This window comes from Periplaneta americana, chromosome 13 (assembly GCF_040183065.1).
Source record: "Periplaneta americana isolate PAMFEO1 chromosome 13, P.americana_PAMFEO1_priV1, whole genome shotgun sequence".
Lineage (NCBI taxonomy): Eukaryota > Metazoa > Arthropoda > Insecta > Blattodea > Blattidae > Periplaneta > Periplaneta americana.
This window is the reverse complement of record NC_091129.1, coordinates 12,418,732-12,443,516: the sequence shown is the minus strand read 5'-3', so window position 1 is coordinate 12,443,516 and position 24,785 is coordinate 12,418,732. Positions and strand designations below refer to the sequence as shown.

The 24,785-nt window shown below is 36.9% G+C and overlaps 2 protein-coding genes across 2 annotated transcripts in view; one reads left to right on the top strand and one right to left on the bottom strand.

Moving 5' to 3' along the window:
• The window catches only part of LOC138711749 (T-box transcription factor TBX10-like), a 306,742-nt gene that overhangs the window by 172,788 nt on the left and 109,169 nt on the right, over positions 1 to 24,785 (top strand). The window lies entirely within an intron of this gene.
• On the bottom strand, positions 809 to 9,349 carry LOC138711747 (glucose dehydrogenase [FAD, quinone]-like). Its single transcript, XM_069842927.1, has 3 exons — positions 9,157 to 9,349; positions 7,668 to 7,927; positions 809 to 2,234 (listed from the first exon to the last, which is right to left on the bottom strand). Exons 1-3 carry the CDS (start codon positions 9,312 to 9,314, stop codon positions 913 to 915), a joined length of 1,740 nt encoding a protein of 579 aa, XP_069699028.1. The 5' UTR covers positions 9,315 to 9,349; the 3' UTR covers positions 809 to 912.

Sequence of the window (24,785 nt, the reverse complement as noted above, 5' to 3'; positions counted from 1 at the left end):
AATGTTATACAACTGTTTAAAATAACTTAAATAAAAGGGCCTCGTTAAGTAATTAACTGTCACGTGATTTCCTATCTTTCTACGACCCTACGACACAACCACTTGGACGGATAGTAGATAGCATGTCCGAGTAATTTTATCTTTTCGGATCGGGCAGAAGTGAAGATTGAATTTACAGTACTTAAGGTACTCTTTTGTAGAGTAGGTACAGAATTATTTCAACATGAGTTACTAGTACGAAGGTCGAAACTGGTAATTGGAATTAGATGCAATAGTCTATAGTGCGATAATATGCACAAAAGAACTGAAGCCTATATCGAAATGAACGGCCACCATTTTAAAAAATGTGTTTAAATATTCATATTATGATTATTTTTTAATTTAAATAATATACACTGCATAATGAATACGTTCGCATGGATAACTCAGTTCGTGAGTAAAAACACTTATTCTTAATACAGTACTGTATTTTGATTAAACAAAAACCTAATGAAAATTATCAATCTCAAAATCTCGATATTTCCTAGTTTACGTAAATAGATGAACTACTTTTCTACCCTCCTATACCTAGTAGAGTGATTTGTTTGTGTTTTACGCCAGTATCATCAAACTACAGTCGCGGAAGGGGGTAGCAAACTGTGTGTCCGGTTCTCTAAAGGTATATCCATGTTAATATTAAAAATGTTAGTAAAAATAAAATGATGTCCCTGTACAATCGAAATTTAGTAAGAAAAAGACAATAAAATTATTCTAATCGAAATACGGTAGAAGAAATTTCACGAAATTCGATCTTAAAAAATGTGGAAGATTGACAATAAAATTTCATTTATTTGCATTTTATTTAACATTTCAAATACTCTAAATTAAGGTTGTATATAATGGAATTAATAACTACACTTGACCTTATGTTATTCAGCCTCCTTTAACTCTACTCTTCCAATAGTTCTTTATCATATCTGCTCCCTTTTCAGCAATCATGATGGTAGGTGCATTAGTGTTTGCACTAACAACATATGGCATTATGGATGCATCTACAACCCTCAGTTTTTCGATGCCATGTACCCTCAGCGTGGGGTCGACAACGGCAGTGTGGTCTGTAGCAGGACCCATCTTGCATGTTCCACTGAGATGGTAATAGGAAAATTGGAATAAACTCTCAGGATCCCTCCAAAAAGGATTACCTCCAGTTCTGAAATCTTCCTCTGTTGGCATGTAGGTTGTATTCAACACGAATCCAGCTTCCTTCAAGGCAGTAGTTTCAGCAAGTTTCTTGGCAAAATTGAAACTGTCTAGATGTCTTTTAATGTCATCAGGATCGGTGAAGTAATCCGGGTAGATGAGGGGTTGCGAGAAAGGATCTGCGCTCTGAAGGGTGATCTTGCCACGACTCTTCGGTCTAAGAACTGTTGAATAAAACACAATTTTATTTTGTTCGTCACCATCCCGAGCGCTGAAGGATAAAAAGTGGATCATAAGGTCTGGATAATCGATTGATGTGTTTGCGTACTTCGAGTTGACACAAGCTACAATCTGGTTTGTTCCTGTAGAGGTCCATGGTCCCTCCCTGTTAGGTTGGGCGTACTTCAAAGAATTCAAGAATATGTCATCCATATCTGGTTCCTCATATTTTCCATACATGAAGAAAACACCTGGAGTATTTGCGTGATCCTGCAAGTTTTCTCCAACTTTCAAATCCTTGATAACGGGAATTTTTAAAGGTTGAAGAACTTCTTTGGGTCCTATTCCGGACAGCATGAGCAACTGCGGAGAATTTACGGCACCTGCACTAATAATAACTTCATGATTAGCGAAGAAACGTTTTGCCTGTCGGCGATCTCCTTCTGCAACATATTCCACGCCGTAAGCAGTGTTGGTGCCTGGACGGATCAGCACTTTAGTGACTCTAACGCCGGTGACGACTTTGAGGTTCTTTCTGTTGCGCACGGGTTCCAAAAAAGCTCTGTTTGTGCTCTGGCGCAAGCCACCCTTCTGTGTTGTTTGAGCCAGCATGAATCCAAGTTGTTGCTTGCCGTTGATGTCCACTTCCTTGATTCCTATTTCTTTGATTGCCGAAATCAAATTCTTCACACTTTCATCTTGATAAGGGAATCTCTGAACAGCCTGGTAGCCGCCAGTGTTGTGGTACTCTGTGTTGTTATTGATATCAGGATCTAAGTTGTTTTCAGACTTCTTGAAATATGGTAGAACATTCTCGAAATCCCAGCCCGTATTACCTAGACAAAAAGAAAATAATTGAGTTATAAATAATTCGAACTTCAAATTGCAGTAGCTTATTTTATTTCCGTGTTGCATCCTTAGGTGAATGGTTAGGAGATTGTACTTTACATTGACTATTACATTTTTACTACGTCATACTACTTTCGACAACTAAAACTGTACGAAAGGACGTCTTTCAACCAATCATGGCTGCTTATCGCACAATTTTATCGCGTCCCTAGCATTTGTTTAATTTTATCGCGTCCCTAGCATTTGTTTATTTTTATCATTACCCTAGCATTTGTTTCTTTGTTTACCAACATTTCATACTGCACTGATCTGGACGTCAAAAAAACAGAAAATTACAAACCACTCTAGTCGATGCACAGCAGTTTCAAATATGGCTCGCATTTTGCGGGCTACCGGGGCTACCGGCGGTAGCCCAAGGAAATTGCAAAAGAAAAAGTTTATAATATAACATAATGTAATAATTTTGTATTATTAGTTTTACCATAGTAATTAAAATTAAAGTAATTGTTAGATATATTTTGTGTAATAATAGGGTCAGCGGTAGCCCAAACCCTTTAACCAGTATACGCCTCTGCAGGGCATTCAAGAACAAGAATTAATAAAGATCACTGGTCACAGCTATGCATCTTCCCTGAAATCCTATTTACAAATAAATGAAGAACACCATTCGGAAATCCTGAATAAGTTGAGGAATACACCATGTACATCAACGCGTTCCAATTCTTTTATGCACACGTCCAATATAACATCAACTTAATCACCAACCACTAAAAAATTCAAATTTGAAAATTGTACTTTCAATAATTGTTCCTTTTAAAATTATTCATATTTATTTTTTATTTCATCAGTCTTAATTAAAACTTTTCTTATTTCATCATTCCTAATTATAACTTTTCAAACACATGTTTATTATATTTAAGTTATGTTATAGCTTCTGCTATATGATATTATGAATAGTCACGTATCAGAGATTGTTTAATACTAAGATTTATTGAAAATCATCTGTCAAGTGACGTTGATTACTGGGATCCGGATAATTGAAGTGGAATGCAACTGTCTTAATAAAAATGAAACTGAATCAACAAAGCCTTCTTGACTAGTAACCGTCCACAGAGTTCAATGAAGATTCTATAGTTGGCACAACTGATAACAAGAAAACAGCTAATCATAACACACTAATGCCATCTAGCGGAATACAATGGTGCAATAATACATTTGAAGACAGTTCAGTTTTTTCGTAAGTCAATTAATATTTTATTGTATTAGAGTACTTCGTTACTTCTAATCTTTATATTCTTTCTTCTACTCTTGTAATAGTCAATCAAATCCCACTCGAGTTTTGATTTTCTCTAGATAAATCAAAACCTCTAGTGAGATTACTGTTGATAATTCCGATTACTGTAATTCTCAGTAAGTTAAGGAGGTACAGTATAGAATGTAGTGTGTTTTAAGGCAGGTAAACTTTTTATATCTTTTGTTTGTGGTAAAAATCTTGCACATCATTTTGGAATTTCTGGTGAACATACAATTATTTGGAAAGTTCAAACTCAATGTTGATTACAGGGTGAGTCAGAAATATGGCTACGCGTTTGACCGCTTTCTGTGATGACTGTACGGGAAATGATACATTACCATGGTAAAGTCAATTCCTCAAATTGAAGTACAATACACAAAAATATCATCCAGAGTCACTTTAAAGTCTCAAACTGCTGTCATAAACATATCCAAGCATAAGATTCCTATTCTAAACAGTCCCCCCCCCCCATTCAATCAGTGCCCAAAATGTGACTCATCCACATCTTGAAACTGTCTCTTCTGTAACTCTAGAATTCTCTCTAACATAACAATTACATATGTCGATTAACATTTCCGTCCAAGTGGAATAAAGCTTCATTAGCAATGAGTGCAATAAAAGCAATTAGTGACCTTCGTAAGCGGTGCCGATTATAGTTTCGGACAAACTCGAAGGTAATTTCAAACACGAAAAGTATACATATAGGCCTAATAAGAAATATTAACAAATAGTGTAGTAATAAATGTCTCAGCCATATTTATTGTAAAAAAATATGGTTTATTTAACGACGCTCGCAACTGCAGAGGTTATATCAGCGTCGCCGATGTGTGCCGGCATTTTGTCCCGCAGGAGTTCTTTTACATGGCAGTAAATCTACTGACATGATCCTGTCGCATTTAAACACAATTAAATGCCATCGACCTCGGCCGGGATCGAACCCGCAACCTCGAGCATAGAAGGCGAGCGCTATACCAACAACACTACCTAGGGCGACTATTATAGTTAATGTTACTATAATATTTATTGTTATTATTTCTTATAATGCCGTTGCTATTTAGCTACTACTAATCCATACTTATAAAATACAAAATTGAGTAAGGAACAAGTAAGACAATTTATTATTATTTTAACAGTTAAAAATAAAGAAGCAGGACGATTCCACGCTGCAGAAGAAAGTACCTGGGCGGCGCACTCGCAAGACTAAACCCCTGCCTTTTCCTTGTATTGTTGTTCCAGTTTTCTGTCACATACGAGACGAATGAGTTCTATTGACGAGATATTGGTTTAAACACTGAAAGACCTCTGTACTCAACCCTACTATAAAATATCCTTGCTGCCATTCTTATAGGCGTGGTAGGAGAAGCGACGTGCGTTTGTCGGACCATCGGATCTGTGCCCCCGTAAGATATGCGAACTGAACCCTAATTCCTTCTCAGCCTCGGTAATTCATTTCTCTCCCTGCATTCCTATCTCTCTCTCTTTCTCTCCCCCACTATTTACAATTTTGGCCTTCTTGCGTGACAGTCTATTTGCACTTGTAGTCCAGTGTTGTCAACTCAACATGAATACTGTAGCACGGAGTGGTGAGAAAAATATTAAGCAAGTAATAGCATTTTTCGATGAAGAGAAAGAAACAGGTCAATATATGTTTCCTATAAATCAGGCAACGAAAAGGGCAGATGCGATCACAGGTTAGGCTTATTTTATTTCAATTGATTACGTATTAAAATTACTTATTTAACTAATACTAATAATACAACATGTTATGTAATTTATAATTTATATACGCAGGTCAGAGCGCCTAATAAAAAAATCAGGAGAAAGGGAGTCTGTGCAGGAGATGAAAAGTTAGAATCGCAGGGAAGAAGAAACCAAGGAAACCTTTAATTCTTGTAGATGATATGGAGCGATGTATTTTAAGAAGAAAGATACAAGAATTTTACACCATGCAGAAAGAAGTTCCGACTTTGAAGAAATTATTGAAGGTTGCGAGAGAAGCAATAAATTTCCAAGATGGAAGAGAAACGTTACGGAATAGAAGAGGAAGTAGCTAGATTTGTTATGAACTTGGATGAAGACAGCAGTAGCAGCAATAGTAGTGACTCAGATTCAGATATGTCCGGGATATGCCCTCCGTAATTTCATGCACAATACAAGCCTTGGTCTTTCGTAAATATGTAAATTATTTTCATAAGCATAAATTAGAACTTCTGCACATTATCAGCATGTTATGTTATATAGCACGTAAATAATAAGACCGTAGCTTATAGTAACTTCGCCATAGCCGGTCCCAAGCCCGGATGACAAAGAAAGAGGGTACATGACTATATCTTCATTCATTCATACAATTTTATAATTTCATTAAGACTTCAAGATAACGTTCCGAACCTAACAAAATAAGATAATGAGGTGAAGGCGAAGTATTTATGACGAAAACATTTCTCTTGAAAAACGAAATACTGTAGATTCCTTCACGTAATTTCCATTTAACCAACAAATACCCACTGTAATCATGTCTAAATAATCGTAGAAGTCAATCAGCGTCATTAGCCCTACTTAAATTAAATTATGAATGAGTAATAATTAACCTCACATTATTAATAAACAATATTCAAGAGATATGACACTGTTTGACGGAAGTTTGACAACACTCCTATTTCGGCAAGGTTCGTGGCCTGCAGTTTGACGTAGTGGGACAAAAGCTGGTGGAATAGAGTGAGTAAAGGCGTTAACTTTTCCAAGAACGATGACAGCGCTGCAGGGGCATAGATCCGATGGTCCGACAGTACGAGCAACGATTGACTAAAGCGAGCAAATGTACTGATAACTTTTGACATGGCTGTTCCTGACTCAAAACCGAGCGCTCAACGGGCAGCGTGTGTGCACTGCCGATTTCACCCTACTTCTCCTAGTGTGGAAAGATAAAATGTATTTATTCTATAAGTGATTGCAATATTTGAAAAGCTACTTAAACCGTTGCCGTATATCTTCATGCATAAATATATAATAGGATGCGAAACAGCGGTCAGCACCATCTGGCGGCGGGGGGCTGAAATAAGATGATCAGCGCCCAACGTCGTAGGTGGTGAACATTAGAACTACGTGTTGGGTACATTACCCAGAGTTCTCTATTTATCCATTCGAGATATTGTTCGAGGAGACAAGATGGCAGACAGAAACTTGTTAATAAGTGAGCATAAAGTGATACTACGTGTGTGTGTATAAACAGTGATGTTTATGGACGTTGTAAAATAGTGTTGTTGAATGTATTGTAAAGTAATAGTAATATAATAAATTTAACTATCTAAGTAGTTCTTGCAGACTTTTCCATTGTGCTGTACAATAAATACCCAAAGAATACAATCCCAATTGTCTAACCTTTTGCTTTATTTTTTGTCTCTGTCTGGTTATATTTTAATCGGTTACTGTAAAATAGATCGTCTCTTTTATCTTCCTTTTGGCTCCGGTAAGAATTTTCAGTAGAAGATGCTGTTAGGAATAAAAATGTAAATGTCTTATTTTAAATCGGGTTAGTTTTGAATATCGATGAGGGTGGGAGGGAATACTTTCTGCACAGTTTAACATTTTCGTCACTAGGTGCGCTGCCAAATGTATTGAGTAATTAGTTACTCTTTTCGTTACTTCGTGCGCTGCTAGATGTAATAACGCCCCTCTTCCCAACAGGTGGCAGCAAGATCAATTTTTGAGCAACGGTCAGCGCGTCTGGCAGCGAAACCAGGTGGCCCGGGTTCGAATCCCGGTCGGGGCAAGTTACTTGGTTGAGGTTTTTTCCGGGGTTTTCCCTCAACACTATACGAGGAAATGCTGGGTAACTTTCGGTGCTGGACTCCGGACTCATTTCACCGGCATTATCACCTTCATCTCATTCAGACGCTAAATAACCTGAGCTGTTGATAAAGCGTCGTAAAATAACCTACTAAAAAAAAAGATCAATTTCTACAACAGTGCCTCTAGTATGTGTTACGGGAAACTCAGTAAGTTTCGCATCCTACTATATATTCATCTATGATATCTGACTGTTAGGATTATGAATACCCTTTGGGTGCAGAGCGCTACCAAAGAATAGTGCTCCTTCCGAAGGTAATAAGTGAATCACGTGACATACCAAGTTCAGCCCAATGGTCGTAGTCTCGCTTGTTGCCACGGACATACAGCATGCCGTTAATCGTACTCGAGCCTCCCAGACCCTTGCCTCTGACGACAGGACACTCCAGACCACCGCAGATCACTCCTGGTTGCGTGTGGTACGCCCAGTTTAAGCGAGTTCCCTGAACGAGTCCGACCATGATTGGAATATCCGCTTCGAAAGGTTCTTCCCCGCCTGCCTCCAGAAGTAACACGGACCATTGCGGCACTTCAGACAGTCTGTAATGAAATGCATGCAAATGATACGTATGAAAACAATTCAGTTACAACCAGAATATCCGTGTTTTTATTTTAAGAATATTTGAAAACCATTAAAGCTGTATACAGGTTCTTTCATAAGTAACGAGTCTGTAGAAAAATTAACTATTTTGGATAATTTTTTGAAATGATGTTCATCCTCATGAGAAAGAACCCTTCCTGGTGCCGTACAGTCGATTTGGAAATAAACATCCCCTTCCCTCGCCGAACGAAAGAATGGTTAGTGTTTTAAATCATAAATGTAAAAACAGTAACATGCAGCTTTCCGTACAATGACACACAGATTAATTAATATACCAATGAACGATGACAATTACACTGAAGAATTAAACACAATAAAATATATAGCACAAGACAATGGATACAACCCTAACATAATAGACACACTAATAAAAAAGGCAAAACAAAAACAGAACAAACCAACACAACCAGCACGCGAGAATAAATACATAACTTTAACATATCACAATATCAATACTCATAAAATTGCAACTTCATTTAGAAAACTAAAATACAAGATAGCATACAAAACAAATAACACAACACAGACATATCTAAATACTCACATCAAACATTCAAATAAATATAATTCAACTGGGGTTTACAAACTAAAATGCAATAGTTGTCCACATTTTTACATAGGACAGAATCTTTCAAACAAGATATAAAGAACACGTTAAAGTTATAACCAAACCCTACATCACATCAAATTATGCAGAACATATTATCAACAATAATCATGACTACAATAATATAGAAACAGATATGGAAATTCTACACATCACACCAAAAAGTCCACAGTTAAACATCTTAGAACAATACGAAATATACAAACATACAATAACACACCCACAACATGTACTTAATACACAATTACAGTTCAATACCCACACATTATTCGACATCATGATACATAACACACAAACAACCATCCCCCACCATAGGAGCAACACACCCGTATGAAAATTATGAAACTCGCTTGCGCTCGTTTCATAAACATACTCGCGTCTTAATTACTACCATTATAGGCTCGTTGCATAATGTACTAATTGCATTGGAGTACTTAGTTACTTCTAATCTTCATATACCTTCTTCTAACCGTGTAATAGTCAATTAAATTCCACTCGAGTTTTGATTTTCTCTAGATAAATCAAAACCCTGTTGATAATCTTAAAGTAGCTGATACTTGCCTGTTAGCTAAGACGCAGCCAGCTGATCCAGCACCGACGATGATGAAGTCAAAGACGCCTCCATCTTGAAGTGAGTTGATGTCCGCTGGAGGCTCCGTGTTTATTAAGGAGGTCATGAGGGCCAGGAAGGTTTCCACAGCGTTGCAAGCAGCCCGCATTCTGAACTCTCACCGAGTGGCACGATTGGAACGACATTTACATTATTTATACCTGCCGCATGTGTGGTTTTCCTGCTTCAGTGCTCTGTTGCTGGGCTCAATCCGGGATTCCCCGCCGCTTTCGCTACGCTAAGACCCGGTTTCACCCATGGTGGAAACATAGTAAAGGTGTGGGACTGCGCATGCTGTTGCGATAGCGGCCGAGGCGTGTGACGTCATCTTTACTGCAGACAGCGATCGCAGCTCATTGCGTTGAGTACATTTTCTTTAATAAACCTAACTAGACATTAATTACAATACATAATTTGAACTGATTGTTGCCAATGTTATTCATTTCCTTTTCATTGTGCGTTTAAGTTCATGTACTCTTTAAAGAGTTATGAATAAAATTTAAAAAACATATAAAAAATTAACAGTAATAGCTTAAAAGTCGCTCCCTCAAATCTGCCGTCCTAGGCAGCTGCTTAGTCTGCCGAGGCCTAAATACGCCCCTGATTGCATGTAGGCTACTGTACCTATTAACTTTCTTTCACTTCAGCGCAACAGGAGCATCCAGCACTAATGTAACAATGGAAAATCGCGGAGCCACTGAGTCTACTGTCACAGAGGAATGCCAAATACTAATATAAAGAATTCAAGAATTAAAAGAGAAGAATTACTCCCTAGAAACGAGGATTAAGGAATTGACAGCTGCCAACAGGAAACATGAAGAAGACAAAAGAAAATTACATGAGGATGTAATTTCATTGAAAAACATTAGACAAACAGAAGTTAAATCTAAAGTGGCTGAAATTTTGAAACCATTTTTCACTATTGGGCAAATTGATGCTCTTTTGAATAAAAAGCGTAGGGTGAAATGGTCTGTAGAAGATTACGGTACTGCAATAACACTTCGAAACCTAAATCTAAAAACATACCGATACTTAAGAACAAAATTAAATTACCCGTTACCTGATTTGTCAACTCTGAGAAAATGGGCAGTAAAACAATTATCGCTTGAGGAAGGGGTACTTCATGATGTCCTAAAATTAATGAAGGCGAGAGCTACAAATATGTCGGAGTTAGATCGTGTAACAGTATTAGCATTTGATGAAATGTATTTAAATGAGGAGGTTTCTTTTGACAGTAGGGAAGAACAAATAATTGGACCTCATAAGGCAGTGCAGGTTGTTTTTGCACGTGGTTTGTTTGCAAGGTGGAAGCAGTCCGTATACTATAAATATGATCAGACAATGACAAAAGAAATCCTAACAGACATAATTTGCCAGTTAGAAGCAGTGGTTTTCAAGTTGTGGCCACAGTTTGCGATTTAGATGGAAGTAACAGAAAATTGTGGCGTGATTTGAAAATTTCTACCAAACTAAATTGCAGTTTTCCTAATCCAAATGATTCAACTCGAGAAATATTTGTTTTTTTCAGACGCTCCACATTTATTGAAATTACACAGGAATCACTTTCTAGATCTGGTTTCAACTTGAACGGATTGAACATTTCATCAGAACCAATTCATGAACTTTTACGTGCATCCTCATCTGATACAAAATTAGCTTACACGTTAACTCCGTTACACTTAAGTGTCCGTGGTACCCAAAGACAAAAAGTTAGTTTGGCAGCACAATTATTTTCCAACAGAGTTGCAAAGGCTTTGAAATGGTGTGGTGAAAACGAGCTGTTGAGATCAAATGAATGGAAAGAAACTTCAAAGGCAATAAAATTAACAAATTGGTTTGATTTATTTAATACCGTTTCTAAATTCGGTACCCACCGTGGGCTGCATAGTTACGGAATAAACCTTCAAGATCAGAATATTATACTCTCAGAAATGAATGACTTCATGACCACAGTTAAAGTATGAGAAGCAAACAGGAAATTACCTTATCAGGAGGGGATTCTAATAAATAATAAATCATTAACATTGTTGTATGAAGCAATGAGATACAAGTACAAAATTGAATACATCATCACAAGAAAACTTAACCAAGATCTGGTAGAAAACTTTTTTTCGGAAATTAGAAGCATGGGTAGAGCAAACGATCATCCCTCTGCTTTAGATTTTAAACATAGACTGAAGTGGTACATACTAGGTCGAAATCCATTATCTCAGTTTTGTGAGAACAAAAACACCTCCGATTTGCTTTCGGAAGAAGAGGCATTAATAGTGGGTCCTAGTACAAGCCAATCAGAAGTCAATGATAATCTGCAGAAAGAACTATGTGCAACGGCAGAATTTCTTAAAGGCATTCTGAAACCGGTTAAATTTACCAACGATCGAGATCCTGAAGAAAATATAGGCCTCCCAGAAAAAAATATATGAAATCTTTGCAAGACAGCGGATATCCCAGGAAGGATTAAAATATATTGCAGGATATGCTGCATCAAAACATATGGAGCAATACCCGAATCTTGGAATTCCCACAAAATTGTCAACTTCTGCTAATCAAAAAGACTGGATTACTACAGTGTCCCGTGGAAACTTAATTCTCCCTTCTAAGGATCTACAATTGGTTGCCATGCTTGTTGAAGTATATTCTCAGATGTGCACGGAGATTATGTTTCTTGTGAGAAATTTATAATAAAAAAGACTGTAAATTTGGTTAATTCTGCCATGAAAAACGAAGCAGAAATCAGTTCTCCTCTTCCGCCAGAAGTAATTACGACATTGGTTAGAACAAGAACATTTATTAGAATTAAAGAAATTAATAAAATAATAAAAATTTCTGGAATTTCAAAGAGAAATATTATAAATAAAATGAAAAAGATTGCATAAGAATAAGTATTTACTTAACAGAGTGGGATATATAATGATGAAATTATATTATGTCGTGTGTGGAATAATAAGGTAAATAATGAAGTAGACTATATTATGTCTCCAATAGCCTGAATATATAAAAATATTTGTTTACTATAATAACAAATTATTCCAAGAAATTCATATAAATATGTTAATGAAGATTCAAAAGTATTTGAATTCATGTACAAAATAATGTATGTTATAAATAACTGTATAGATCTAAGTATGTATATATTTATTACACATTGTATTGTAATTATTATAAAACCACGTGTATATTACAGAAGGCAATATTATTAATGACACACTGCCATATCACATTGTTTCTTGAAACTTGGTTTAATATGTAATAGATCATAATTTTATTACGTTATCATTTCAAGGTAGTTCCTATTGTACTTGAATGCATGTGTAATATAATTTGTGTGATATATGGGCCTAATTTTGTGCATATTTGTAGCATAATGTATTATAATTATTATAAAAGTACGTGTATATTACAGAAGGCAATTATTAATGTTGCACTACCATATTATATTATTTCTTGACTCTTGAATTTAATTTATTGTTCACTATTTTATAATGTTATCACTTCAAGATAGACCCTATTATAGCCTATATTGTCAATATTTACTGAATACACAAACCATGAGTTTTATTTATTCATTTAAATCTATGGACGCAGATCTAACCATCAACAATCTGTTATGTTGACTGTGTCATTCGAGTGCGGCTTGCAGTAAAGGTGACGTCATGCGCAGACTGAACGAAAACACGCACAGCTTGTCCCACACCTCTACTATGTTTCCACCATGGGTTTCACCAAACAAGATTAATAACTATTGTCGCGATTAACTTAATCTCAGTAAATAGTTAATCTCATTTTTAATCGAGATTATTTTGTGTGTGTTTCACCAATTTTAATCGAGCAAAAACTAATCTCAGTTACTTTAATCCATATATAATTTATTTATATTTTCCAGAGATGATGTGAAGAATAACAGAAAACAAATGAAACTCGGGAAGAATTTTTATAAATGCCCGACTCTTTATTACTCGTACTTCTTTTGTTTCTAACCTCAGGAGAGCCTGAGCGCTTCACAGCGGAAAGGAAAGAGACAGATGACAGAGGTGGTATATGCCGCGTGGTCGAGCTATATTCAGAACTTATTAAAACTGTATCCATGGTAATTTTTAGATTTGTCTGAGAAGTATGAGTGCATTATAAGAATGTAAGTTTTAATTTTAATATTCATTTTTCACAAGTTTAATTTTTTTGTTCAAAAGAAATATTTTCTCAGCTGTATTTTATAGAAAAGTGAAATTATCAGATATAGGCCTATTTATTTAGTAGCCTTACAGAATGTTTTCGTAAATCTAATATACCGTAAATACGTATTACTGAAGACAGTGTATTGAAAATTTTGAAAATATTCGCATGGAAATTGTTAGTAAGGAAATGAATTAACAAAGCAACTACTGTTACATCATAAGCGAAAGATACGTGCCTATGTGTTGTATAGCTTCAGCATATTTCGAGAAAATAATTTAATATTCTGGTGATAGGAAGTTGCTCACCAATATCACCTTAAAAGCATAATGCGATAAGAGTTTTGTTATGGAATATTAGTTACACTTAAAACAGATACAGCAGCTAGGTAACTTTGTTTTGCACTGTAATATTGTTTTGATTAGTTTATTGATTACTTTTATAAGGTTAAAGGTACCATCAATACCAATTGCAACCTATCATGTCATACTCAATCTCTTTTTTTGGGATATCACTTTCTTTATGAATGTGCAATATTAAGAAATTGGTATTAGTACTTTTGTTTTACAGACAATATAGATAATATCAAACAGAAAGAAGCCATATAAAAATATGGACATAAAATTTCACGTTCCGTTTGAAGTTTGTGCACCACTGTTTTCTTAATCCAACAGGCTGCTTATTCATATACACAACCCTTCCTCTTTCCATACTTAGCGCTTGATGCCCGCGCACGACGTCAAGGTCAGAAAAATGCGCTTGCTTTGACATCATTGATCTAGATTAATGTTGTAAACCAGCGAGATTTGAACAGTTAATATTTCATCTCGAATTTGTCTTATGAATCTGCATTATATCAGAAAAACACAATGGTGAAACGCAATAACAGAAAATCTCAGACTAAAAAGCATTAATCGAGTTTAAGAAAATAATCTCTGTTGGTGAAACCGGCCCTAAGACCCGTCCACACTTAACGTCTAAAGGATGGGATTCGGATCATTCGCCACAATTTTTCGTCACTTGGACGATTCGTAATACGTTACGAATTACGGATAATGTTTGAGAAACTAAAAGAAGAAATTCTTACTCGATGTAATAAAACATTGATGCCGGATTTTATTTCGGTTGATTACGATTCTGCACTTTTGAGTGCCATTGGAACAGTCAACGATTGCTGGGTGTCTCTCATCTCGCTCAAGCAATCTGGCGATGTATAGAGCTTGAAGAAATCAATGAAGACTACAGTGAACTTAGACTTCATTTTCATTCCCTTATTTCAGTGATGTCAAAGCAAGCGCATTTTTCTGACCTTGACGTCTTGCGCGGGCATCAAGCGCTAAGTATGGAAAGAGGAAGGGTTGTGTGTATGAATAAGCAACCTGTTGGATTAAGAAAACAGTGGTGCACAAACTTCAAACGGAACTTGAAATTTTATGTCATTTTTATATGGCTTCTTTCTGTTTGATATATCTATATTGTCTGTAAAACAAAAGTACTAACACCAATTTCTTAATATTGCACTTGTGTTTTAAATCTTAATAACATAATAAAGAGTTAAGAAGGAATATTCACATAAATTCCATAGTAGTGCAACTATACTGTACTAAATGGATGAAACACATAATTCATAAAGAAAGTGATATCCCAAAGAAAGATTGATAAGTTGGAATTGATATTGATGGTACCTTTAGCCTTATAAAAGTAATCAATAAACTAATCAAAACAATATTACAGTACAAAGCAAAGTTACCTAGGTGCTGTATATGTTTTAAGTGTAACTAATATTCCATAACAAAATTCTTATCGCATTATGCTTTTAAGGTGATATTGGTGAGCAACTTCCTATCATCAGAATATTAAATTATTTTCTCGAAATCTGCTGAAGCTATAGAGCTGACATTTTTACAACACATGGGCACATATCTTTTGCTTACGATGAAACAGTAGTTGCTTTGTTAATTCATTTCCTTACAAACAATTTCCATGTGAATATTTACAAAATGTTCAATACACTATCTTCAGTAATACGTATTTACGGTATATTAGATTTACGAAAACATTCTGTAAGGCTACTAAATAAACAGGCCTATATCTGAAAATTTCACTTTTCTATAAAAAAATTTCGAGAAAATATTTCTATTGAATAAAAAAATTAAACTTGTGAAAAATGAGCATTAACATTAAAACTTACAGTCTTATAATGCACTTATACTTCTCAGGCAAATCTAAAAATTAACATGGATACAGTTTTAATAAGTTCTCTTCCCTTTATCTATTGAATCAGCTCTGGTCATCCCTGTATATAGCTCGACGAAGCGGCATATACTATCTCTTTCGTCTGTCTCTTTCCTTTCCGCTGTAAAGCGCTCAGGCTCTCCTGAGCTCTAAAGCGCGCGCTTGCTCCTATGGGCATCAATTGACATGACTGCCGTAGGCCAAGGCTGGGCACCAAGAGCGAATTCTACTCTCTCACGTGGAGCCATACGACTTCTCTTCAACCTCCTTCTTCTCCGCGCAGCGTTCATGCCTGACGGATGAATATTAAGCGTCCCCGTTTAGAGATTGGATTCGCTCCCGGTACCAGCTCTGCTGTAGACGGTGTGACATTTGCATTTGACCAGCTGCGAGATGTGGCTGAGGAAGAACTGCTCCCAATTTTCGACTATGCAGAAGACAATTTCATTAGAGGTCGAAGACGCGGTAGTGGGAGACAACAACCCCTTTTCTCACAGAACGTATGGAACTGAAATGATAGGACCTTAATGAAATTACAAGGAACAACAAACACCTGTGAAGTTTGGCATAGGCGACTTAACCTTTAAATTGGAAAAGCGCACCCCTCACTATATTACCACAGTCTAGTATATACAGTCGCGAAGTACAATACGTAGTAAATATGCAAACATTAGACAGTTGCTCACCACTAGGATCGCTAATGTATGTATTTATTCACACTGCAAATGGGTATATACCCGGTGGCAGTGGTAACTAATTACACTCAATAATGACAATTAATAATAAACACAACTAATAAACAATAATTTCAAGGGAAAAATTGTTCCGGGGCCGGGTATCGATACCGGGACCTGTGGTTGAACGTACCAGCGCTCTTACCAGCTGATCTACCCGGGAACTCCACCCGACACCGTCTCAACTTTTTCCTTTATATCCACACAACTCGCATGGGCTGACGAAACGCCAGAGACCCACATCGAGTGCACACAATATCTGTGTGACTTGGAATTGTGGTTTTTTGTTAACGTACACAGTAACGTATATATTATGCAAATCTAGTCTTTCAGGTAAGGCTCCCTGTAAAGCAGATTTGAATAATTTCAAGGGAAGAATTGTTCCGGGGCCGGGTATCGATCCCGGGACCTCTGGTTGAACGTACCAGCGCTCTTACCAACTGAGCTACCCGGGAATTCCACCCGAGTTGCGTGGATATAAAGGAAAAAGTTGAGACGGTGTCGGGTGGAGTTCCCGGGTAGCTCAGTTGGTAAGAGCGCTGGTACGTTCAACCAGAGGTCTCGGGATCGATACCCGGCCCCGGAACAATTTTTCCCTTAAAATTATTCAAATCTGCTTTACAGGGAGCCTTACCTGAAAGACTAGATTTGCATAATAAACAATAATTCATAATAATAATAATAATAATAATAATAATAATAATAATAATAACAACAACAACAACAAGGAGCATCCTAAATTAAAATGAAGCATGGTCACTTAAAATAACATTTAAAGTAAATCTAATTTGTATCTTAACCCTAAGCTCGAACTAAGACCCACGAGTCTGACAGGTTCATATCTGCACAAGTACCTTTCGGCACTACACTTATTTCGCTGTCAACTCACTCACTGCACTGATTCTACCTGATTTCACTAACACTTCTAACCATTTCACTGTTCGAATACTTTGCACAGCCACTTCACTGACACCAACACACTTCACTTACACAATAGACTTCACTGACACTACACACTTCACTGACACAACACACTTCCTCACTGATAGAACACTTCAAATAACAAGATATCAATTACACCCTTTAACTTACTTACTTACTTACTTACTTACAAATGGCTTTTAAGGAACCCGAAGGTTCATTGCCGCCCTCACATAAGCCCGCCAGCGGTCCCTATCCTGTGCAAGATTAATCCAGTCTCTATCATCATACCCAACCTCCCTCAAATCCATTTTAATATTATCCTCCCATCTACGTCTCGGCCTCCCTAAAGGTCTTTTTCCCTCCGGTCTCCCAACTAACATTCTATATGCATTTCTGGATTCGCCCATACGTGCTACATGCCCTGCCCATCTCAAACGTCTGGATTTAATGTTCCTAATTATGTCAGGTGAAGAATACAATGCGTGCAGTTCTGTGTTGTGTAACTTTCTCCATTCTTCTGTAACTTCATCCCGCTTAGCCCCAAATATTTTCCTAAGCACCTTATTCTCAAACACCCTGAACCTATGTTCCTCTCTCAGAGTAAGAGTCCAAGTTTCACAACCATACAGAAGAACCGGTAATATAACTGTTTTATAAATTCTAACTTTCAGATTTTTGGACAGCAGACTGGATGATAAGAGCTTCTCAACCGAATAATAACACGCATTTCCCATATTTATTCTGCGTTTAATTTCCTCCCGAGTGTCATTTATATTTGTTACTGTTGCTCCAAGATATTTGAATTTTTCCACCTCTTCGAAGGATAAATCTCCAATTTTTATATTTCCATTTCGTACAATATTCTGGTCACGAGACATAATCATATACTTTGTCTTTTCGGGATTTACTTCCAAACCGATCGCTCTACTTGCTTCAAATAAAATTTCCGTGTTTTCCCTAATCGTTTGTGTATTTTCTCCTAACATATTCACGTCATCCGCATAGACAAGAAGCTGATGTAACCCGTTCAATTCCAAACCCTGCCTGTTATCCTGAACTTTCCTAATGGCATATTCAAGCGCGAAGTTAAAAAGTAAAGGTGATAGTGCATCTCCCTGCTTTAGCCCGCAGTGAATTGGAAAAGCATCAGATAGAAACTGACCTATACGGACTCTGCTGTATGTTTCACTGAGACACATTTTAATTAATCGAACTAATTTCTTGGGAATACCAAATTCAATAAGAATATCATATAATACTTCCCTCTTAACCGAGTCATATGCCTTTTTGAAATCTATGAATAACTGATGTACTGTACCCTTATACTCCCATTTTTTCTCCATTATCTGTCGAATACAAAAAATCTGATCAATAGTCGATCTATTACGCCGAAAACCGCACTGATGATCCCCAATAATTTCATCTACGTACGGAGTTAATCTTCTCAAAAGAATATTGGACAAAATTTTGTACGACGTCAACAAAAGTGATATTCCTCGAAAGTTACCACAGTTGGTTTTGTCCCCCTTTTTAAAAATAGGTACAATTATGGACTCCTTCCATTGTTCTGGTACAATTTCCTTTTCCCAAATAGCAAGTACAAGTTTATAAATTTCGCTATATAATGCACTTCCACCCTCTTGTATTAATTCTGCTGGAATTTGATCGATACCTGGAGACTTGTACTTTTTCAGATTTTCTATCGCAATTTTGACTTCTGAAAGTGTGGGTTCGGGTATAAATGGCTCAGCAGTTTGTATTTCAATTTCGTCCCGATCATTTCTATTTGGCCTATGTACATTTAGTAGTTGCGCAAAATAGTTTTTCCATCTGTTTAGGATTGATGGAGAGTCTGCAAGCAAGTCACCATTCTCATCCTTGATCACGTTTACCCTTGGCTGATATCCGTTCTTAAATTCCTTTATACCCTTATATAAATCTCGAATGTTTTTATTCTTACTATTTGTTTCTACCTCATTCAGTTTTTCCTTCAAGTAACCTCTCTTTTTATTCCTAAGTGTACGACTTGCTTCCCGTCTTTCATTGAAATAATTATCTCTCTTCTCCTCAACTGGATCCTGTAAGAATTTCAATTTTGCCTGTTTCCTTCTTTCTACTACCATGCAACAATCTTCATCAAACCACGGTTTCTTTTTCTTAGTTTCATAATAACCTATGCTCTGCTCAGCTGCAATTTTGATACTATCTCTGATATTTTCCCACACGCTATTAACATCTAATTCTTTCTCAACTTCGTCGGAACTTTCTAAAGTGGCAAACCTATTCGAAATTTCGACCTGATAATTTTGCTTAGCTTCCTCGTCCTTTAATTTCAAAATATTGAATTTAGTAATATTAACTTGCTGCTCTACTCGCTTGGCTACTGATAATCTTTCTCTTAATTCTCCAATCACCAAATAATGGTCAGAATTACAGTCTGCACCCCTGAAAGTTCGAATATCTACTATACTAGTATGTCTCCGTTTATCTATCAAGATGTGATCTATTTGGTTGTGTGTCAATCCATCTGGAGAAGTCCAAGTATATTTATGTATATCCTTATGGGGGAATGTTGTACTTTTGACAATTAAATTTTTCGATGTGGCAAAGTTGACTAATCTAACTCCATTGTCAGTACTAATTGCGTGTAGGCTCTCTTTTCCAATAGTTGGTCTAAAAATATCCTCCCGTCCTACTTTAGCATTGAAATCCCCCAATAAAATTTTCATGTGATATCTAGGGAACTGATCAAAAGTATGTTCCAATTCCTCATAGAAGCTATTCTTTATATGGTCGTCTTTCTCTTCTGTAGGGGCGTGAGCATTTATAACTATGATGTCGCACCATCTACCCTTAAGTACTAAATATGATAACCTGTCACTGATAAATTCGACCTTTTTTACTGCTGATTTTATTCTTTTATGAACAAAGAATCCTGTTCCTAATTGGTGATTATTGTTTCCTTCCCCATAATACAACAAGTAATCTCCTATTTGTGATATGCCATTCCCATCTAACCTAACCTCTTGTACTCCCACAAAGTCTATTCTATATCTAGCTAGTTCTTCACCCTTTAACTAGTTTGTATAATATACTACCGTCTATTAGTAAAGTCCTTAATCCTATTTTTAAATACATTTTTGGTTATTGGTAAAGCCTTTAGTAAGTCTGCAGGTAAAGCATTCCAGTCCCTGATGGTACGATTGAGAGAAGAAAACTTTCCAGTGTCCGTCCTCTGTCTTCTTTCCCTCAATTTATATGAGTGGTCGTTCCTTGAAGAGTAATTTGGCGGCTGCAACCTATTTTTTATTTCTCTCCAGGCAGGCTCACCTCTGTATGTTTCGAACATTGCGCATAATCGAATTCGCGTTCTCCTGTCCTTGAGTGTGTCCCATTTTAATGGTGAATTATTACGACAACACTTGAGAGCCCGTTTTTGAATCTTTTCCAGTGTCTTAATATGTTCTAATCTGTAAGGATCCCAACATGCAGCACCATATTAAAGTACTGGACGAACTAATATCGCCTCATTACAGGCAGAGAGAGAGAGAGAGAGAGAGAGAGACGGGGAGGGGGAGGGGAATTACGGAATTAGGCAACTTTGCCCTAATAGGATTAGTGATTTTCATTGTTACAAAATGAACAAGATAAAGACTTGGATATCAAAACCTATAAACATCATAGTCCTTCTAGGAAAACAATTGCCGTCATATGAAGAATTAGGAGAAAGAAACGTAAATGTTCATAATAGGCTGTTCCGAGAAAATTACGTTTTAACGCATGGACAGCGACTGTTTTCCCCTCGCAGTACATACTCGTATCTTCAAACCTGATTTACAAGTTCTACGTTCCTTATTAGCGCGTGGTGACTCTACAAGCTAGTAAAAATAACAGAATGTACTTACTTACTTACAAATGGCTTTTAAGGAACCCGAAGGTTCATTGCCGCCCTCGCATAAGCCCGCCATCGGTCCCTATCCTGTGCAAGATTAATCCAGTCTCTATCATCATATCCCACCTCCCTCAAATCCATTTTAATATTATCCTCCCATCTACGTCTCGGCCTCCCTAAAGGTCTTTTTCTCTCCGGTCTCCCAACTAACACTTTATATGATTTCTGGATTCGCCCATACGTGCTACATGCCCTGCCCATCTCAAACGTCTGGATTTAATGTTCCTAATTATGTCAGGTGAAGAATACAATGCGTGCAGTTCTGCGTTGTGTAACTTTCTCCATTCTCCTGTAACTTCATCCCGCTTAGCCCCAAATATTTTCCTAAGCACCTTATTCTCAAATACCCTTAACCTATGTTCCTCTCTCAGAGTGAGAGTCCAAGTTTCACAACCATACAGAACAACCGGTAATATAACTGTTTTATAAATTCTAACTTTCAGATTTTTTGACAGCAGACTGGATGATAAACAGACTGTACTACACAACTAAAAAAATGTCAAAAGGTACACATCGACATTTTTTATTCCCCGACCCTTGAAATATCATATTAAGCTGAAATGAAGTTGCCTGATTCCAAGTACCTATATTTGACATCACAACGCAAGTATAGGTACGTTCGTTTACAAAATAGTTAAGCATCCTCTAAACCAGTGGTCGTCAGCACTCGCTGAAATGGGTAGAGTGCATGGAAGGTAAGGAAATATGCTCCATCGTGCACAAGGAATAGAGAGACAGCATACCCGCCAGCAGCCACGAATGCACGCTAGGGCAGTGTCTTGTCCGCGGGTAAGAGACGCTAGCTCGAGGGTGCAGTGTTCTGATGACCGCTGCTCTAAACTTTCGCGTAAGTAAGTCGAAGCCGGGACGCAGTCACAGCGAGTACTGTTATCAGTTACTAGTTGTATTATTTAAATAACTGCATCTCTATTGCTCATTGTAGATCAGCGGTGACCAAAACTCGAGCTGCAGTGATTACATGCTACAGACAGCCTATGAAGTAAGAGGACGGAGGAAAGGTACTTGGCATGAAAACTACAATCAGTGGCGGTTCCTGTACTAGGGCCTACAGGGCTGGGCACATTACGTGATTCTGAGAAATTAGCGCTGTGTGCTTTAAAGAGCGGGTCTCGCGAGCGGTGTGACGTATGCATACTGTACGTCATTCAGTGTCGGTGCAGTGGTGACTCTGCAGTATGATGGCGAACTTTGGAGACGGAGTTTCCGCTCATACACTAAAGCGGCCCGCTATTCCCAATGCTTTTAATGTATCATGGGAGGAGGAATTCTTTTTGGTAGAGAGCAGTGGATTAGCAAAGTGTTTAATTTGGCATAAAATACTCCAACTGATTAAGAAGTTCAATATCCAACGACATTATTCTTTACAACACGCTACTGGATATGACAAATATGTTGGTAATGAACGCCATAAATTAATACAGCTTAAAGAAAATGTTTCTCAGGTACATTATATTAGAGTATCTATTTGATATTTATATTGCATTATAAATTATTATACATTTAGTAATATTTAATTTTAAATTATACAAGTATTATGATATATCATAGTATAGTATATTACAGTTCATGATATATCATATCATATAATTATATATTAACAGGATGACAATAATGCACTTAGTGAATCGGCTTTGAAAATTAGCTACAAAATTTGCCACGAAATTGCAAATGAATTGAAAACATTCAACGAAGATGAATTCATCAAGCGATGTTTAATTATATTGGCAGATGAACTCTGTCCACAGCAAGTAGGGGAAGTGGAAGCCATACGCCTGTCTCGTAGAACCGTGGTGAGGAAATTGCAATATGTGCGTACGGGTTATGTAAATAAGCCTAATGATTTGTGTGTGTGCATAGAGCGAAGTTTATTCCATTAAATTAATAAGTGTTATAAAGTCTGTACTGTACAATGGATTGATGTAATATCCTTATAAACTATTGTGTACTGACAGACTGAATGACTAGAACAACCGTGGCTCTTGGTACATTAATGCAGGGAAGGTAGCTGTAATGCGAGTCCGCCACTGCGTGAGCGTTCTGCTCTGGCTTGGAATTGAAGTGCCTTGCGGAGCGAGAGCAGCTCTGTCCGACTAAATGGAGCCGCTCTCATGCCCGGCCCTGCCTTGATCAATCCCGCGGATAGAAATCTCAAGCTTTGCTGTATCAGTAATGTCACTGCTGTCATCAAGAGTCAGTGAATAATATACGATTTTTCTTGCTTCTTTTTTAACCTTCCTCTTGAATATAATCAGGAATTTTCTAAATTCTTCTCTCGATACTTGGTCGAGAAATTCGTAGTTTTTGAAAATCAAAAACTTCTTATGGACAAGTTATTTAAGCTATTTTAATCATTACACTTTCGAGAAATTCTGTTCTATTAAAAGGCTTTAGAGCACGATATATTTCAAACCCCATTAGGTAGCTGACTTCCTTACATTTATTTATCTCATCTTTCTCTTCCTGGCTATGCTTTAAGACATGTCAATTCCTGGCGTTTAACAGTTCGTTGGCACATAATATTGAATCAGTTTTTCTACAATATTATTATTAAATGAATAATTAATAAATAGCTAGCCTCATCTAAAGATTAAGAAGATTAAAATTGAGATAAAACCTAATAATTTTATCCTTCTAGGAAGAAGGATGTAAAAATAACAATAAATAATAATACATTCACAATGGCAATATTTCTATATATTCCTAATTGAACCGTTGAGCAAAGTATACATATATTTTGTCCGACAGAACAACGGAGAAGTTCTCCTTCTCATTCTTTACGAAACCACCTCTTACTGCTTGTAGAGACAGAGTTTGTAGAGCGACATGATACCGCCACTGCTTGCCTACAGTACGTGAATGAAACACACAGTAATTACAGGAAACTCCTCGTACCCGTTTGAATGTCTGTGATTACACTAACCGAACACGAGCTCTATTCATTCTGAAGGTACTATTATTTTTCTTCTTCCTTTTATTATTAAAGTATATTACTTCATTGATTCATAGTTTTCTGCAAGTCTTTCACTGCAAATCCAGCTTTCTCCAATCTTTCATATTCTCCGATCTTCCTCTGTCTCCGCATATGATCCATATACCATAATGTTGTCTATCATCTTCCATGAACTCTTCTCCCGTTCACCACTCCTTTCAGTGCATCCTTTAGCAGGCGATTTCTTCTCATCCAGTGGCCCAACTAAGTTACGAATTTATTTAATGTTTCTAGAGTTATTATGTGTCTCAGTGAAACGTACACCAGAGTTCGTATAGGTCAGCTTCTGTCAGATGCGTTTCCAATTCACTGCGGGCTAAAGCAAGGAGATGCACTATCACCTTTACTTTTTAACTTTGCTCTAGAATATGCCATTAGGAAAGTTCAGGATAACAGAGAGGGTTTGGAATTGAACGGGTTACATCAGCTGCTTGTCTATGCGGATGACGTGAATATGTTAGGAGAAAATCCACAAACGATTAGGCAAAACACGGGAATTTTACTTGAAGCAAGTAAAGAGATAGGTTTGGAAGTAAATCCCTAAAAGACAAAGTA